The sequence below is a fragment of the Malaclemys terrapin genome, chromosome 1, assembly GCF_027887155.1.
Source record: "Malaclemys terrapin pileata isolate rMalTer1 chromosome 1, rMalTer1.hap1, whole genome shotgun sequence".
NCBI lineage: Eukaryota > Metazoa > Chordata > Testudines > Emydidae > Malaclemys > Malaclemys terrapin.
In genome coordinates, this window is record NC_071505.1 from 128,075,003 (window position 1) to 128,094,572 (window position 19,570).

At 44.5% G+C, this 19,570-nt stretch overlaps 1 protein-coding gene and 1 long non-coding RNA gene across 2 annotated transcripts in view; one reads left to right on the forward strand and one right to left on the reverse strand.

Moving 5' to 3' along the window:
• Positions 1 to 18,354, forward strand: part of BORCS5 (BLOC-1 related complex subunit 5) — a 120,610-nt gene extending 102,256 nt beyond the window's left edge. The window contains exon 4 of the mRNA XM_054038669.1: positions 17,488 to 18,354. Coding sequence (XP_053894644.1) covers positions 17,488 to 17,718 — 231 coding nt within the window. The 3' untranslated portion in view covers positions 17,719 to 18,354. The remainder of the gene's footprint in view (positions 1 to 17,487) is intronic.
• Positions 8,106 to 14,806, reverse strand: LOC128842570 (uncharacterized). Its single transcript, XR_008446029.1, has 3 exons — positions 14,425 to 14,806; positions 13,253 to 13,787; positions 8,106 to 9,008 (listed from the first exon to the last, which is right to left on the reverse strand). It is a non-coding gene; the product is annotated as an uncharacterized LOC128842570 (long non-coding RNA).
• Positions 18,355 to 19,570: the final 1,216 nt, after the last annotated feature.

Sequence of the window (19,570 nt, forward strand, 5' to 3'; positions counted from 1 at the left end):
TAGTTATGACACGCCCCCCAAATCACAGATAGTGTTGGATGTTCGGTTCCACACTGGCTGTGATTTCTTCCTGGAGTTCTAGGAGAAAACAGAGTTAATAAGACACATGTACCTTTAGACATACTACTGATTATATAAAAACTAACAATATGTTTCATTCCAAAAACAATTGTTAACCAGTTAACTCTGGGAAACTTTCCCGGGAGAGTGCATCAGCCACTTTGTTAGAAGCTCCCGAAATGTGTTGTATTTCAAAATCAAAATCTTGGAGAGCTAAACTCCACCGAAGAAGTTTTTTGTTATTTCCCTTGGCGGTATGAAGCCACTGTAGCGCAGCATGGTCTGTTTGTAGTTGGAAACGCCGTCCCCAAACATATGGGCGTAGCTTTTCCAGCGCGTACACAATGGCATAGCATTCCTTTTCGCTGATTGACCAATGGCTTTCCCTCTCAGACAGTTTCTTACTGAGAAATACGACAGGATGGAATTCTTGATCCGGTCCTTCCTGCATTAAAACTGCTCCCACGCCTCGCTCGGACGCATCTGTGGTTACTTGGAACGGTTTGTCAAAGTCTGGGGCCCTTAGCACAGGGTCAGACATGAGTGTTGCCTTAAGCTGGTTAAAGGCCTTTTGACACTCATCAGTCCACTGAACTGCATTTGGCTGTTTCTTTCTGGTTAGGTCTGTCAGCGGGGCGGCGATTTGGCTGTAGTGGGGTACAAATCGCCTATAATATCCAGCCAAGCCTAAGAAGGATTGGACCTGTTTCTTAGACTTTGGAACTGGCCACTTTTGGATAGCATCCACTTTGGCCTGTATGGGATTTATAGTTCCTTGACCCACCTGGTGCCCCAGGTAAGTCACTCTGTTTTGGCCTATTTGACACTTTTTAGCCTTAACAGTTAGCCCTGCCTGCTGGATGCGCTCGAAAACTTTTTCCAGGTGCTCCATGTGCTCTGCCCATGAATCAGAAAAAATGGCCACATCATCGAGGTAGGCAACTGCAGACTCTCCCAATCCCGCTAGGAGACCATCTACAAGTCTTTGGAAGGTGGCGGGTGCATTTCGCAACCCGAAAGGGAGTACATTGAATTCATACACCCCTGCCTGGGTGACGAAGGCTGACCTTTCCTTAGCGGGTTCATCTAGTGGTACTTGCCAGTACCCCTTGGTTAAGTCTAAAGTAGAGATGAATTGGGCATGTCCCAATTTCTCCAATAGCTCATCTGTGCGTGGCATTGGATAGTTGTCAGGACGAGTTACAGCATTTAGCTTACGGTAGTCCACGCAAAAGCGTATTTCCCCATCTGGTTTGGGAACTAGAACCACTGGAGATGCCCATGCACTCTTAGAGGGGCGGATTATACCCATCTGTAGCATGTCCTGGATCTCCCTTTGTATAGCAGTTTTGGCATGAGGTGACTCCCGGTAGGGTGGGGTTCTAATAGGGTGAGCATTACCTGTGTCAATGGAGTGGTATGCCCGTTCGGTCCATCCTGGAGTGGCTGAGAAAATTGGTGCAAAGCTTGTGCACAGCTCCTTGATCTGCTGTCGCTGCAGACGTCCAAGGGTCATGGAGAGGTTCACCTCTTCCACGCCACCATCCTTTTTTCCTTCGTAGTAGACACCTTCAGGCCACTCCGCGTCATCTGTTTCCTGGGCTGTAAACTGGCAAACGTTTAATTCTCTGGAATAAAAGGGCTTAAGAGAATTAACATGGTATACCTTAGGCTTTATGTTGGAGGTGGGGGAGGCTATGAGATAGTTAACAGCTCCTAGGCGCTCCTGGACCGTGAATGGTCCTTCCCACGACGCTTCCATTTTATGGGCCTGGATTGCCTTTAAGACCATGACTTGGTCTCCTACTTTGAAGGACCGTTCTCTGGAATGTTTATCATACCAGGCCTTTTGCTCTTCCTGAGCATCCTTTAGGTTTTCTTTAGCAAGGGCCAAAGAATGTCGGAGGGTGTTTTGTAGGTTGCTTACAAAGTCTAGAATGTTTGTTCCTGGAGAAGGCGTAAACCCCTCCCATTGCTGCTTCACCAACTGTAATGGCCCCTTAACCTCACGGCCATACACAAGTTCAAATGGTGAAAACCCTAAACTGGGATGTGGTACAGCCCTGTAGGCAAAAAGCAACTGCTGCAACACTAGGTCCCAATCATTGGAGTGTTCATTTACAAATTTACGTATCATGGCCCCCAAAGTTCCATTAAACCTCTCCACCAGGCCATTGGTTTCATGGTGGTAAGGGGTGGCAACCAAGTGATTCACCCCATGAGCTTCCCACAGGTTTTCCATGGTACCTGCCAGGAAGTTAGTTCCCGAATCTGTAAGGATGTCGGAGGGCCAACCTACCCTGGCAAAAATGTCTGTTAATGCCTGGCACACACTTTTAGCCCTGGTGTTGCTTAAGGGTACTGCTTCCGGCCATCGGGTAGCAAAATCCATGAAAGTCAGTACGTACTGCTTTCCTCTGGGTGTCTTCTTTGGGAAAGGACCCAGAATATCCACAGCTACGCGCTGAAATGGGACCTCAATTATGGGTAGTGGCTGGAGAGGGGCTTTAACCTGGTCTTGGGGTTTTCCCACTCGTTGGCACACCTCACAAGACCGGACATAATTAGCAACGTCCTTGCCCATTCCCTCCCAGTGGAAGGACTTCCCCAACCGGTCTTTGGTTCTGTTCACCCCAGAATGGCCACTGGGATGATCATGGGCTAAGCTCAAGAGCTTTACCCGATACTTAGTGGGAACTACCAACTGCCTTTGAGGATGCCAGTCTTCCTGGTGCCCACCAGAAAGAGTCTCCTTGTATAAAAGTCCTTGTTCTACAACAAACCGGGATCGGTTAGAAGAGCTGAGAGGCGGTGGGGTGCTCCGCGCCGCCGCCCAAGCTTTCTGAAGGCTGTCATCTGCTTCCTGCTCGGCCTGGAACTGTTCCCTTGATGCTGGAGACATCAGTTCCTCCTTGGACTGTGGACTGGGGCTTGGTCCCTCTGGAAGCGATGCAGGTGCTGGGGCTGTTTCCATTGACTGTGAACCGCTGTCCGCTGGTGCACTATGTGGTAACTCAGGCTCTGGCTGAGCCTCTTGGGTAGGGTTATCCGCTGCTTCTGCCAGTTCAGGCTCGCTGGTGCCCTCTGGCATTGGAGTTGTAGACGGGTTTGCAAGCGCTGGACTCAGGGCTGGCAATGGTTCTGGTGCTGGTTGCGTTGCCAGTTCCGGTTCTGGGACTGGCTTTGGCTGTGTCTCTGGGATTGGATCCACTACGGCTGTTGCAGTCGTTGGCAGAGGATCCAGTTCCACCACCTTTGTCTGGGTCTCCGGTAACACAGACGGGGCCCTGGTGGACGGCTCAGGAACAGGGATGGGGGTGAAAGCTTGCTTAGCCTGGCTGCGGGTGACTATTCCCACCCTCTTGGCTACCTTCACATGGTTGGCCAAATCTTCCCCCAGCAGCATGGGAATGGGATAATTGTCATAGACTGCAAAAGTCCACATTCCTGACCAGCCCTTGTACTGGACATGCAACGTGGCTGTAGGCAAGGTTACAGATTGTGACACGAAGGGTTGAATTGTCACTGTAGCCTCTGGGTTGATGAGTTTGGGGTCCACTAGGGATTGGTGGATAGTTGACACTTGAGCCCCAGTGTCCCTCCAGGCGGTAACCTTCTTTCCGCCCACTCTCAAGGTTTCCCTTCGCTCCGAGGGTATGAGAGAGGCATCTGGGTTTGGGGATCTTTGGTGTGATTGGGGTGTAATGAACTGTAATCGGTTAGGGTTCTTGGGGCAGTGAGCCTTTATATGTCCCAGTTCATTACATTTAAAACATCGCCCTGCTAAGGTATCACCGGGGCGATGTTGGTTGGTGGAGACTGGTGTGGTGGGGTGAGAAGGCGTCTGGGGTTTCCCTTGAGATGTGGGTGGGGCCTTGGGTTGTCCCCGGTGGTAAGGTTTTGTTTCGGCTTGCCCCTTCTGATATTCGCTCCAACTGCTACTAGTTTTTTTCTTTTCTGCCACCTCCACCCATTGGGCTCCAATCTCCCCCGCCTCAGTTACAGTTTTGGGCTTCCTATCTAGGATGTACCTTTCTATTTCCTCAGGAACACCCTCTAAAAACTGCTCCATTTTTACTAGGGAAAGCAGATCTTCCAGAGATTTAACATTTGCTCCTGATACCCAGGCATCACAATTTTTGTCAATGTGGTAGGCATGACGGGTAAATGACACATCCGGTTTCCACTTTAGGGCTCTGAACCGCCGACGGGCATGCTCGGGTGTTAGCCCCATTCTGAGTCTGGCCTTGTTTTTAAAAAGTTCATAACTGTTCATGTGTTCCTTAGGCATTTCAGCCGCCACCTCTGCTAAGGGTCCACTGAGCTGCGGCCTCAGCTCTACCATGTACTGGTCTATAGCGATGCTGTATCCAAGGCAGGCCCTTTCAAAATTTTCTAAGAAGGCCTCAGTATCATCGCCTGCCTTGTAGGTGGGGAATCTTCTGGGATGGGAAGTGGTACCTGGAGGGGGGTTGTTAGCATTGGCTGGTGCATCCTGCTTAGCCTTTGCTACTTCCAGTTCATGCTTCCTTTCTTTTTCTCTCTCCTCCATCTCTTTTTCTTTCATCTTCATCTCTTTTTCTTTCAGCTCCATCTCTCTCTTGTGGGCCTCCTCTTTGGCTTTTTCTTCTCTTTCTCTCTGCTCTGTCTCGAGTTTTGTTAATTGAAGCAGTCTCTGATGTTTTCTTTCATTTTCTTCTGCTTCTAGTTTGGCCAGTTCTATTTTGTTAGCTACTTCTTTGGTAGTCATTTTCCTGTTTTCTTGTGCTGGGTAACCCCCTTTGCAGTTGACAAACTGGGAAGCTCTCAGCTCTGGCTGCTGCAGAGTTAACAGTAACTTTCTAACTAGCTACTCCCGAGGATGTAAAAAGAAAAAAAAACAATTCAGCTTGTAAATACCTTTTACCAGTCATTTGCTAATTGAACCCTTCTCTTAACAAAGGACCTGTAAAAAAAACTTAACACCTCTGCCTTCAGGCAAGGAGAGATAAGATACGCATCTATCTACTTCCAGCTCGGCTTTCCAAGCAGCTAGAAGGAAAAAAAAAATCTCACTGGCTTTTGGGTTTAAAATGATCCCACCGCTATTCACCATGTCAGGACTGAGATCCCCACTTTGAACTTTAGGGTACAAATGTAGGGGCCTGCATAAAAACTTCTAAGCTTAATTACCAGCTTAGCTCTGGTTCGGCTGCCACCATTTTCAATGGATTCCCTCCCTGGGAAACCTTGAAAAACCTTCACCAAATCCCTGGTGAAAACAAATCCAACCCCTTGGATTTAAAACAAGGGGAAATTAACCATTCCCCTCCTTCCTCCCACCAACTCCTGGTGAATCAAGATCCAAAACCCCTTTGGATCTAAAACAAGGAAAAAATCAATCAGGTTCTTAAAAAGAAGGTTTTTAATTAAAGAAAAAGGTAAAAATCATCTCTGTAAAATCAGTATGGAAATCAACCTTACAGGGTAATCAAACTTAAAGAGCTCAGAGGACTCCCCTCTAGTCTCAGGTTCAAAGTACAGCAAACAAAGAGAAACACTCTAGTAAAAGGTACATTTACAAGTTGAGAAAACAAAGGAAAACTAACACGCCTTGCCTGGCTATTTACTTACAAGTTTGAAATAGGAGAGACTTGCTTAGAAAGATGTGGAGAACCTGGATTGATGTCTGGTCCCTCTCAGTCCCCGAGAACGAACACACTCCCAAACAAAGAACACAAACAAAAGCCTTCCCCCCCCAAGATTTGAAAGTATCTTGTCCCCTTATTGGTCCTTTAGGTCAGATGCCAGCCAGGTTACCTGAGCTTCTTAACCCTTTACAGGGAAAAGGATTTTGGAGTCTCTGGCCAGGAGGGATTTATAGTACTGTACACAGGACAGCTATTACCCTTCCCTTTATAGTTATGACAGCAGCATTTAGTGATGAGAGAGATCTGTCACGTCTTACCTTGAGTCTGTTTTATTTAGGGGATGCCAGTTGGTTAGAAATATGGAAGTGCTGAATGGAGGTCATGAGAAAAAGATAGGTTGTTATAGTCAGGATTTGTGGAAGACCCAAAAATGCACCCTGTACATGGCATCCTAGAGAAAAGGTTCACATTAAAAAATACAGAAGCTAATTTAAAAAAAACAGTCTGGTGTTGCTTTAAGTAAAATATATGCACAACCTGCATCCAAATATATGAATGACTTTGGCTAACAGACTCTGCAGTCCTGGCTAAATCTTAGCTCAGACACTCTGCAGCTCAGACACTCTAGTGATGAAGAATCATGTAGATGAACGTAGAGAAACGCCACTGAAATAACTGGAGCTTTTGGGGCATGGAATTTGGCCCTTTGTGTGTAGTACAGGTTCCAGTGTACTTTTTCAAATCCTAGTAGGACTTTTACATCCAATTAGAATAAATGCTTCTTTTCCCCCTAGCTCAGATTATATCTCTGCAGAGCATGGATTGAATGAGTCCTTGGCATTGTTTGCAGTGAAGATAGGTTATATAAATGGAAAAGGAGGGGGTTGAGGTGGGTTTTGGTCGTGGAAGTGGTAAACAAAACCTGAAATCATCTGTTTTGCATATGTTGGCCTGGTAACACACTAGAAAAAAAACTATCCACAATTGCTTTTGCACAGCAGGGTTCAGGCTTCCTGGATCTCTTTTGTGTTGTGTTTTGCACTGACCAGGTTACTCACCCTGTATGCTTTTCATTTTCAAGCACATAAGATCGGGAGAAAGGAGATATCAAGAAATCATCATGATATTGTGTTAACCTTGCATAACATTATCAGAAATGTAATTCGCCAAACACATTTTCTCTAGCTTCTGACAGAGAGAAGGTCTGTCTTCAGCTTGGAGTGTATTTATTTAAAAGAATTTCCACACCAGCTCATCATGACTAATATTCCGTGCAGTCATGTTCCTATCTGTCATTTTCAGATGTGATTTATGTGCAGCTGCAAGAAGAAACTCATTCATTCATAGCCAGGCACCTGACAGTGCACAGTGGAGGCCGTTTATGTTAAAGGGCATTGTTCTAATAAGTGAGTTTTGCAGAATAAAGATCTGCTTCTAATTGCAGTGTTCTCTGAGCCACAGCAGAGATCGAGGTTGAAAGCCTGCAGAGAAGGCAACGAGGACAAGAGAAACCTGCAAAAACCAAAATTTTGGAACATGTCATTGGGATCTACAAGGTTATTATTGAAAAGAGAAAAATCTTTGTGCCACCAGGGAAATTTCAAGAGGGGTTGGAAATGACAAAGCATTTTTTTTGTGGAATATATTTTTCTACCACTGTCAATGTGGCAAACGCTGCTTTAAAAAATTGCCTCAAAGCTCAAGAGTCATGAAACTTTCATTATATTTTCTCTTCCCATATTAAATCTTGAAACTATGAAAAAATGTGAGTGACACAAGGGAGGACAAAATTGAGATCAAAATTAGAAGCTGTGACCTCAACCTTCCATTGCTCAAGGTGTATTCACTGTAAATGTACTATAAAATCCCACTGGCTCGGGAATAGGAATCATTCATTTTTGCTATACTATTTTTTTGCACTGAGTCTTGAAAAGGAGAAGGTAGTGTCCAGTGCTGATCGGAATCCTCCATTGACTAAGTTAACATCTTCATTCTGGTCAGCAGCATGGGTCAGAAATAATTGTGGGATGAAATGCAACTATTCAGTGTGTGCAAAATGTCCCAAAATGCCATGAATTGTGTGATGGTTGTCAGGGTATCCAGGACTGAGAGTCATCTTCTAACCACTGCCTCCATCAGGAGGGTGTCAGCCTGTTAGCCACTCAAGCACCTTCCTCTGGGCGCTGCCAGTCCTTGTTTTCCCTTGCAAGTTAACAATAGATGCACCCCAGTTGCAGAGGTCCTTTGAAGCATTCCCCTATAGTGTTCAGCCCCTTCTCCACTGAACACTCCTAGAAATATCAGGTCTGCCATCCCCCAAAGGCACATGTAGGCACAAGCTTGTATGATTCATCTCAGGATCAACACCGTGCTTAATATCACAGTATTTATATATATTTATAGTGAAAACCAGAATACATTTATTCTCACAGATTCAAGCAATAGAGAACAAGAATATTGGAAACAAGTGGTTACATAAAACAAAATCATGACACACTTTCTAGAGACCAAACTTAACTAACAGGCTTACCTCCTGTCTAAAGAAGTTTCTCTCATCCCCAAAGTCCTCTGCAGCATTTCAGCCAAGGTTGGCTGGGATCCCATTTTCATTAATGTAAACCGGCAGTGTGTTTATTTTCTAGCTGCAGTGTTTTCTTTGCTTTCTAGTTATAGCCTCAAAGTTCCTTGTGTGTACTCTGAGACAGTGTGAGCCCCCGTGGCTTCTTGTTCTTGTATGCTGCTGCCCTGTTGATTTCACATCTCTTCAATAACAATGCTGGCTTGCAGTGCTTAATTTACATATGACAGAGAAAGGTGAATAAACATCTCTTGTCTGGCAGAAAACCTGTTTCTTCACCTCTGCTGGTGACTCATGTCTTGATACAAAATCTAAGGACATGTTTTCGGTACATACACATAATTCCTTAAATACATTTCACAGTGATATTAATGACCAGTGTGACCCTGGCTTTCATTTAAGACCTCACTTGACATTTTTTGGTGAACCAGAGTGGACATACTAATATCAAGATGTTCCTGTAGTCCCCTTGCCAGTTGGCATTAAGGGATTCTTGGGTCACACCTCCCCCCTTATGTTGATGTAGTGGGGTTAGCCACTGGCTGATCCATAGTTGTCTGGCCATAACTCTCTTGCCTGGACAAGGCATCTTCCACTACCCTGTTTCCCCGAAAATAAGACATCCTCCGAAAATAAGGCCTACTTACAGTTTTGCCTCTCGTTGTAATATAAGGCATCCCCCCGATAATAAGACCTCCCCGATAATAAGGCATCCACCGATAATAAGGCATTTTTCATTTCTGAAAAATAAGACATCCCCTGAAAATAAGACCTAGCGCATCTTTGGGAGCAAAAATTAATATAAGACACTGTCTTATTTTCGGGGAAACAGGGTATATACTCTCTCCCTTTAATATGCACAATTGCCATGTCATATTCTTAGAACAATGGTCCAGTGTAGTAGTTTGGCATTGGTACCTTTGGTTCGATGTAGCCATACCAAAAGAGAGAATGGTCTGTCAGGATCCTAAATTTTCTGGTAAATAGCTAGGACTGTAATTGCTTGATTACCCACATAATAGCATAATATTCTTTTTTCTATGACAGAATAATTCTATTCAGTAGGTCTCCGTTTTTTATTAAAGAAAGCAGTGGGATGCTTTTTGTTACCTCCCCGTTTGCATCAGTACCACACTTAAACCAGTATGCATCAGTATGTGTTTCAAGTATTTTGTCAAAACCTGTTCTGGCCAGTCCAGGTTTTCTTGATCGGTTTTGATGAGGCAAATAAAACCTTTTCTGACAAGCTTTTGTCCACATTACCTTATTTGTCTTTGTCTTTTTGCACAAGTCTGCGGTAGCAGAAACTGTGTCACTGAAACCACGTACAAATTGGCAATAGTAGTTAGCCACGCCTATGAAAGACTGGATTTGCTTTTTAGTCTTCAATCTAGGCCAGTTAACAATAGATTCCACTTTCAAGAGAAATTTGGCCACCATCTACCCTGTGTTCTAAATAAGGGATTTGACTGTGCCTATTTTACTCAGGGCACGTCTTCACTACCCGCCGAATTGGCGGGTAGCTATCAATCTATTTGGGATCGACTTATCACGTCTAGTGAAGACGCGATAAAATCGATCCTCGATGGCTCTTCCGTCAACTCTGGAAATCCACCGCGGCAAGAGGCGGAAGTGGAGTCGACGGCGGCACGGCAGCGGTCGACTTGCCGCTGTCCTCACAGCCAGGTAAGTCGACCTAAAATACGTCACTTCAGCTACGCTATTCACGTAGCTGAAGTTGCGTATCTTAGGTCGACACCCTCCCCCCCCCCGTAGTGTAGACCTAGCCACACTCTCACCTTTCATAGTGAGAGCTGTCTCTCTGACTTTTGTCAGCACAATTCCCAAGTGTTTTTTATGATCTGACCAAGACTTGCTAACTACTGGGACGTCACCAATATAAGCCCATACAAAGTCTGTAACCCATTTAACACTTTATTAACGAGCCTCTGAAAGGTGGCTCCTGCATTAATTAACTCAAAAGGTTACACTTTGAACTCATAAAGTCCCAAATAAGTAATGAAAGTGGGATTTTTTTCTGTGCTTCGCTGTCTAATGGGATTTACCAATATCCTTTAGTGAAGTCAAGAGTACTTAAGTAAAATTTTGCCTTGCCTAAACATATCGTCAATTGATATGAATATCAATAGGATATGAATCGGGTACTGTGACAGCATTAAGTTTTCTGTAATCAACACAACCTTGTAGTCCCATCCTTCGTAGGAACCATAATGACTGGTGAGGCCCAGGATTAATTAATTAGCCCTATTTCTAGCATACTTTGTATTTCCTTATGAATTTATTCATGCGTTTTCCCACTGGTCTGATCTGGCCTGCTAGGGGCAGGCTGGGGCCCCACAGAGTATGTCTGTACTGCAGTAGAACACCCGCAGTTGTCCCGTGTCAGCTGACTTAGGTTTACAGTGCTCAGGCTGTGGGACTATAAAGTTGCAGTGCAGACGTTCAGCTCAGGCTGGAGCCCAGGCCTTGGGACCCAGTGGAGGTGGGGTCCCATTTTGTGCTTTTTTACAAGGAGTAACATCAAATGATCATTCACAGGCATTGTGGTCATACCATGCTTTTACTGAGGTTCTGCTGAACCATTTCCATCAGACTTTAGATCTTTCCTAAGCTTCTGTATATGTTCAGTCATTGGTTCCCCCTTAGCCTCAGTGCCACCCTCCCAGGAGTCTCTGATGAGATCTCTGACCTTCCTCCCATAGAGGAGAGCAAATGGGATGAACCCAGTGAACTCTTGGGGTACTTCCCTCTAAGCAATTAACATACAGGGTGGGTAACATTATAGCCCAGCTATTTGCCCTTTTGGTTGCATATATTCCCATCATATTTTTTTAGAATCCCATTGACGCTTTCAACTAAACTGTTCATGGGTGATATGGGGCAGAGCTCAGCTGTTTTACCTGATACATCCTCCCTAACACAGTAAACAGCTGGGACATGCAATTTGACCCACTATCTGATAAGATTTCTTTTGGAAAACTTACTCCACTGAATATAGTGAACAAAGCCCCAGCCACTGTTTCAGCCTCTATAGTAGACAGAGCAACTGCCTCTGGGTATCTTGTGGTGTGTCCACTGTTACTGACATATATTTCTTTCCTCTCTGAATCGCCTGGGGCATTGGCCCAACAATATCTATGGCCACCCTGGAAAAGTGTTTCTTTGATTATTGGTAATGAGTGCAAGGGGCCTTGTGGGGCCCTACAGGCTTTTTCCACTTCTGACAAAAGTCACAAGTATTTCTTTCCCTCATTCTGAATATTGGGCCATAAATACTCAGAATATTGGGCTGCCTTTAACTTTTCATATGTCCTCTTTGATGCCAAGTGACTTGCACAAGGATAGTCGTGGGTTAGTAACATTAATTCCCCACAATTCTTAGTGGGCTTAATCAGTTGTTTGTAGGGCTCCCCAGACCTTCTGTTTTTCCCCAAGGGTGCTTTTCTGTACATCCTTCCCTCTTGTACAAAAAAACTTCCCCTGTTTTCTTGATTTGGGGCTTGATGAATATGGTTCCTTTTATGCTTTCTAGGGATCTACACTATCTGCCGGATCGGCAGGCAGCGATCTATCCAGCGGGGGGTCAATTTATCGCATGTAGACGTGATAAATCGACCCCCGAGCGCTCTCCTGTCAACTCCTGTACTCCTCCACCGCGAGAGGCACAGGCGGAGTTGACAGGGGAACGGCAGCAGTCGACTCACCGTAGTGAAGACACGATCTAAGTACATCGACTTCAGCTACGTTATTCACGTAGCTGAAGTTGCATAAGTTAGATCGATTACCCCTTCCCCCCCCCCAGTGTAGACCAGACCTGCTTCCTGTTCAACATCAAAAACTGTTTGGCTTTTGCTTGCAAGGAAGTCTGGCACAGGTAAGGGGAAAGGCTCCCCCTCCTCCTGCAAAAGGTTACACTTTGAGACACAAAACTATCGTCTGCTGATAAAGAGAGAGAATCCACCTTTCCTTCCTCAGTGTTAACTTCTGGGAACTCAGAGACATGTTCCTTTTTACTATGGGTCACAATAGTAACCGCTTTGGGCAGTAAGAACAAATCATTACCAACCAGCACATCAGCTGGTAAATTCTCAAAAACTCCCATTTTTAAGTTACCCCTTAAACCTTCCCATTCCAATAGAATGCATGCTAAAGGCACTGTCATTTTAACCTGATCTAATGATAGCAGGTTCACTTCTTCCCCAGAGAGCATGTTGCTTTCCTGAATTGCATCTCTCCTGATTAGGGAGATCTGAGCACCACTGTTTTGTTAGCCTTGACAGACTTTGCCATTTACTTTGGCCATTTTAATGAACTCTTTGTCCACCTCTGAGAGGTCAAACCTGACAGAGTTAACTAGAGCTCCCTCTGCCACCACTGAAATTTCTGACTTCAGGGTAGATATATTAACTTGAACAGATAGTTCCAAAATCACTCAACAATCATTCATAGGACACTCCCTTTTCATATGATCAGGGGAAGCACTCGAGTAACACTTTCAGGGACCATCTTCTTGGGCTGGGGTCCTAGGAGGAGAGTGGTACTGGGGTCGGGTGGACTTCACTTCCCCCCTTCCTTATTCCTACGGACAAACCAGGGACCCACCTTTACTCCAAATCTTTGTCCTTCTCCTTGGGGCCTGCGCTCCCTGCATAGTCTTGCTCTTACGTATAAGTCAGCTGTTTCTGCAGCTGCTTCTACTGATACAGGAGTTTTCTCCCACACAGCAGTTCACACTTCTTCAGTGCAAACCTCAGAGAACTGCTCTTGAGCTATTAAATCCACCAATTTGTCATGGGTGTTTGCCCCTTTACTTTTAATCTGTTTTTTATGCACATATTCTCCTTGACTTAATTTATCAATCGTTTTAAGGTTCTTCAATATGAGGCGATAAGCCTCTGGTGTAATTTGAAACCTTTTTAATGGAAACAGTTTAAAAAATCACATTTCATATAGCTTCACTTACATCCATATCATTAAACACTTGTAATGCTTTCCCCATCAGCTTGGAGAACACAACAGTCATTCTCTGGTCCTCAGCGATGTTCTGTACACTGCAGATCATTTCCAAGGTGGTCAGAATTCCTCAATGCAGCGAGTTTCCTTGTAATTAGGTCACAATTTGCCCCAGTTCTGTGATCTTTGGAGAGGACTGCTTACTGGGTTTTGTATCTGCATCTCCAGCAGCCTGTGTACATGTTCACTCTCCTCGTGTTTTTGCTCTTCCGTCTCCATGGCTCCCTCATGTACAGCTTCTTGGGCTAATCTCTCTGACTCTTGCTCTTTGGCTCTCTCTGCAGCTGCTCACCTCTGGTGCTCTTGTTCCTTTTCTGCTGTCAGCTTCATCCTGGTGAGCTCCAACTTCCTGGCTATTTTGCTGAGGGATATGCCAGGCTGTTTTTGCCCCTTTGCTCTCAGGCCCTTTTGTTGGATCACCCTGATCTTTTGGCCGTCCATCCTGCTTGCTCGTTTTATATTTTCTTTTGTTCTCTTTCCCTTACCTGAAATGAACAGAAAACAACAAACTTTTCTTTGTCTATTCCCAATCTTCTCTCTTGTGAACCTCTTAGAATCTAGTCTGCAAGTGCTGGGATTGTGATCTTTAGCTAACCAACAAACTGTGTATCAGTCCTGCCGAGTACACCATTGTGATGGTTCTTGGGGTAGCCGGAACTGAATATCACCTTGTTACGCCCCTGCCTCATCGTGAGGGAGTCTTGTGCTTAACTGGGTGTCAGTTTCCAGCACCAGCCCATTAGCCACCTAAGCTCTCTCCTTTGAGCTCTGCAAGCCCTTACCAGCCCTTACTTTGCCTTGCAGGTTAACAATAGGGGCACCCCAGCCCCTGAATCCCTTTTGAAACATTCCCCTATAGTGTGTTCAGTCCGTTCTCCACTGAATGCTCACAGTAATACCAGGTCTGCTGGCCCCAAAGGAACAATACACACCAGATTGAATGGTTCAGCTCAGGCTCAGCACCTTGCTTAATATCACAGCACTTAGATATATTTAGAGTGAAAATCAGAATACATTTGTTATCAAAGATTCAAATGACAGAAAGTAAGAATAAAACAAAATCATAATTTTCTAGAGCCTAAACTTAATAACGTTAATCTCCTGTCTAAAGAAGTTTCTTACCTCCAAAGTCCTCTGCAGCATTTCAACCACAGCTGGCTGAGATCCAGTTTTCATGAATGTAAACGCACTGCCTGTTTACTTCTTAGGTGCATGAAATGTTATCTCTACATTACTGGCCCAGTGACTAAGGCACTGGACTAGAAACCAGCAGACCCAGATTCTATTGGTGACTCTGCCATTGACTTGCAAAAGAAAGTATTTAAAAAACACTGGGCTTGTACCTGTTTTTACTGTTATACTGTTAAGACTTACTTTTTTATACGGGAGAAAAAACCTGTTTTACTTTAGAAATGCAAAATCAGGGAAGCCTAGATTTAGCAGGAGGAATTCTTTTGGACAGGAGGAGGGAAGGGAGGAAGTCTTGGAGGATGTGTATTTTGAGTTCTTGCACCCTAACTGATAAACACTTCCTTTTCCCCAAGTCCCAGTTAAGAAGGACTGTTGTGTTGCTCGCACTCTGGACTGGCACTTGGGAAGTCTGTGTTTAGTTCTGGACTCTGATGCAGACTTCTTATTTGTCCTTGAGCATGTTGCTTAAGACCTGAAAGCCCATTAAGGTAAAGGAAAAGACACCCATTGACTTCAGAGGTGCAGCTTGCCCTGTAACAATGACAGACCCATATACACAGGTAGGCATTGGCATTATAAACAGATGTTAACACAAAACATTATTTTTTAAACAGTCTGATCAAAAATCCCATTTCCCCTCAATCAGTTGCGCAAATTTCACCCTCTTGTGAGATCACTAGCTGTGCAGTTGCCGTAGTCTTCCAAAATAAACAAAACCTGAATTACTAATGTGGAAAAAAACAACCACCAAGTGAATTCACCCACTTCTTTTGGGAGGTGGGGGTGGGGGACAGGCTCTTTCTTTAGCCTTTGTGTGTACATCCAAAGTAGCACAAGCCCATTATTTTTTCTTCTTTGCAAGTCAAGTGTAAACTTTCTGTGCCTCCACTTCCCTAAATGGGGATAATGATACTTACTCACATTCACAAAGTGCCCAGAGATCTATTAATAAAGTGCGCTATATGGAAGCTAATAATTCTGATTATTTGATTGTTTACTATGTTCAAACCTTTTGTAAAGTTAAGCTTTGCCTATTGCTTGGGGTTTTGAGGCCATGTGAAGAACGTATCTTGAGGAAAACTTTAAAACCAGGGGCTATTTCTATTTCAGACCCCGTGTTGCTCTGTTTAATGAGGCATGCTGACTTTTGAAAGGATTCCAACTGGCTACCATACCGCAGCACTCTCTCATTAGGTGTCTCATTTTTAAGCACTGGATTGAATTTACTTCCATCCCAAGCCGACCTGGTGGTGATCTGCTTTTACACACTACAATTTACAGAGCTAGCATCAAAGTATTAAGCTGGAGTTTTAATGGAAACCCCTAAGCAGGCTTAAATTGTTTCCACACTATTTGGAGTTTCCTGCTCTGCTGGCTTTTATTTTGTCCCATGTGTGAAAGGGTAGAGGGAGGAATCCACAGGAAAGAACAGAGGGGAAAGTAAGGATTTCAGCCTGAGAGTGACAGAAAGCAGGCTAGAAAGAATTGAAGGTTAATTGATACTGTATCCGGCACTGGTGGAGGTGATAGAAAAAATGCTCCTAAATCCGCAGGGCAATTAAACAGACACATATTATTTTAATACTACTTGTAACTTCAGTTCCTTAGCAAAATATTTTTTCCTGACTACTTTTGCCTTGATTCCTTCCCTGCTGTTTTTCTTCCTGAGCTCTTGCCAGACATTGCTGGTGTGGACTGCATCAACTGTCATCAACGGTCATTTAAGAAAACCTTGGCTGACTCCTCCTCTCTATTGTCTCAGGGACATCCCCTCCCGATTCACAAGCAGGACTTTGGAGCAGCTAAAGAGTATCCCAGAGTATCCTTCCCTAGTGCATGCTGGGACAAGACCTCAGTTGTTTAGTGAGTGCTGTGTGGGAAAATGTACAGTGCAGACGTGATCAGCAAAGCTAGCTAGTTTGTACAACACTGTTGAGCTTCCAGTTACTGGGGTCAACACCCTCAATCGAACACTATTAGTTAAAATAAGGAATCTTGGTCAAGCTTGTTCACAGCAGCAGAACAACAGAAAGCAGTGCTGGTTGAGGAAATAGGAAAGCAGTTCCACGATCAAAAATGCTTTTCTTCCTCCCCGTATTACAGTAGTGTGACTGGATTCCTGAAACTCACTGCAGTGATGTTGCCAATTTAAGGGCACAATGGTAACTTGAACTGGTGACAATGAGAGCAGAAGGCCTGTGGGCTAAAGTTAAGCCATCATGCCCGCTTTCTCCCCTTCAGCTGGTAGCCACCACCTAGCATTTCTTCATTCGTGACTGAGGAGGTCGTTTTCTGCGGAGACTGAATGTAGTACTTTCGCAATTCTGTATATTTATCCTACTTCGGCTGATGATTGAGGACTCCCACTTACCAATGTTGCATGCCAGAGACAAGACCTGTGTCCAAGTGCTTGGAAATATCAGAGTTTGAATAGTCAGCAAACTGAAGTGCGTGCAAGTGTGTGATCATATGCCTGAGCCATTGCAAGGTTGGGTATTTTGGGGTCTTAGATGGTTCCAGAGGGTTTGGAATGTAAATACTCCCAACTGCTGTGAATGAGAGAGATGTATACACTAGATCTGTCAATATTCAAAATACTTGAAGAAAAAAAAAAAAGAAAGGAATTATCCTGTCATGCATTCATTATAAATGACTAACAGCTGGAACACTTAATAGGTTTTAAAATGGTAGATTAGAAAGCTGGGAACAGATGATGCATTGTGAATTACTTTGAAGATGAAATAACCAATATAAATGCAAAGTGCTATTCCAGCACTAACTGATCCATACCACTTCCATGATAGGTAGGTACATATTATATCTAATGGTATAGATGGGCAAGAGAGAGCTGCTAGAGAAGCTCGTTTTTATAGCTACTGGGAGATCTGGCAGAGTGACAAATACACTTGATCACTGGTAAGAGTCACATGCCCCTCTGAAAGGCATTTGGAAACTCTAGCCTAACGTAGCCCTCTCTGTTTTGTTTTTAAACAGATGGATCTCTCAGTGGAAACTCTCTATAGCTTCATGCAGGAGCGCCAGAAAAGGTACGCCAAGTATGCAGAGCAGATCCAAAAGGTCAATGAGATGTCTGCGATCCTCCGCCGTATACAGATGGGCATTGACCAGACAGTCCCTCTCATGGAGAAGCTAAACAGCATGCTGCCTGAAAGCGAGAGGCTGGAACCCTTCACCATGAAACCTGACAGGGAGCTCAAGTTATAGTCTCTCCAAACTCCCTTTCCTCACCTTCTCCTTCAAACATTCAGCACAACGACACGCTTCCAGCACGCCCAATTGGCAGTCACTTGGAACAGACCGCTTTGCTGCCTGACTTTTTGCCAGGCTTTAAGAGGAAGAGCTGTCTCAGCTGCCAGAACTGTGAATTGAAACAGTACAGCCAGGAATAAAGGAGCTCCCTATTCGGATTGTTTGGAGAAGAAAATTTACCCTTCCTTTATCCCCATAGCAGCGCCATCTGTATTGAAACATGTGCTTCATTCCTGTAACTAGATTCAGTCTCAAAGAGGAGCGATTCCTCCACCTGATCTTTTTAGAAAAATTTCAAAGGGGTACTGGGTGTAATAAACCCTGTAATGTACTTTCCATGTCACTGGAGAGGTGGACAATTAGATGGCTGGCAGATATTTACAATATTCCCCAGCCCTGGAAACATGTATATTTTATAGGTGAAAATGTGGAGCCAGGAACAGGCTTATTAAATCTGCCTGTTGTTGTAATTAACGTGGTTTGTGTGGCAAGGAAGTTTCCCTTTCAGTTCTAGTCAGCATCTCTTTCCTTGAGGCTCCTATTTTATGGTCTTACTAATTTATGGGGCTGTAAATGAATAACTGTTCCAGTTCCATGTGTCTGTGTCATTATTGTTATACAGGCCCTGCTCTAGCCCCCCACATAGTGATGCTAATCCAGAACATTTACCCCAGAGCAAGTCTATCGAAACCTTGGCATCCTTTGGTTTTGCATCAGGAGATAAATGTGATGGGAGCCTTTAACATGCTGGTCAGATTGTTTGCTGCTGCCTTTAGCTGGAAGACACTAGTTATATCTTTGAAGGGAGACTGAAGTGTCCATTGAGCTTGGTGTGTTGGCTCAGCTGCCTTCATTCTGAGAGCAGTTGTGAGTGCAGTGTTTCATGACTAAAACCACACTGCCCTTTGGGATTGTGCTCAGCAAACTGCTCCAAAGGCAACAGGACGTTCTCACTCTATTGCAAACACCATGCAGCTCTGCAAGGGAGGCAGTGTGCTTGTGAGGGTAGAGCTCTGCTCTGGGACGTAGACAGCTGGGTTCTATTCCTGGCTCTTTCACTTGCCTGCTGGATGACCTTTGGCAGGTCAGTGCACCTCTCTGGGCCATGGTTTCTCAGTCTCTAAAACGGGGTAATGATACTTTACTTGCCTTTGTACAGTGCTTTGAGATCTCTAGATGAACGGTGCTGTGTAAGCCACAAATATGTAACGATCTGAAAGCTGCTTCATAGTCTTAACTCAAAGGTGAGGAACCCTTCCCTGCTTTTGGCTTGTAGCGACCTGAGAAAAGAAATCAAGACCCACAATCAGGCCCAAACGTGTGCTTGTTACTTTAACCACAAAATGTCACTGAGAGTGAAACGCACACCTGTACCGGGATTGGGTAGTCACTGCGCCATTCCACAGGGTGCATGCTGCAGCGGGCCTGAATCTTGGAATCCTGAAGCAGGATGTGATTCCTGTTGGCTGCTTTGAATGCTAGTAGTCTACTCGCAGTTCTGTTTGAGAGCCTCCTGTGACATTCTCCCCATGTAGTGGATGGTTAGGTAATTTACCCAAAGGTTTTTTTTGAATGTCTCCTACAGGGCTTTGAAAACCTTATTGTACATGTAGAGAATTTACTCAGCCAAAGTTTGTGTCTAAGCACTGGTGAGTAAGTGCTCAGGCTCCTGTCAATATTAATTGCTGCCTGTTGTTCTCTTTTGTTGCATTACCTAAGGCCAGGTGGTTTGTATTGGTATCCATACTGTAGAGTGCAGCCCACTTTGACTTATATTTGAAACATAGCAATGGTTGGACTCAAGCCC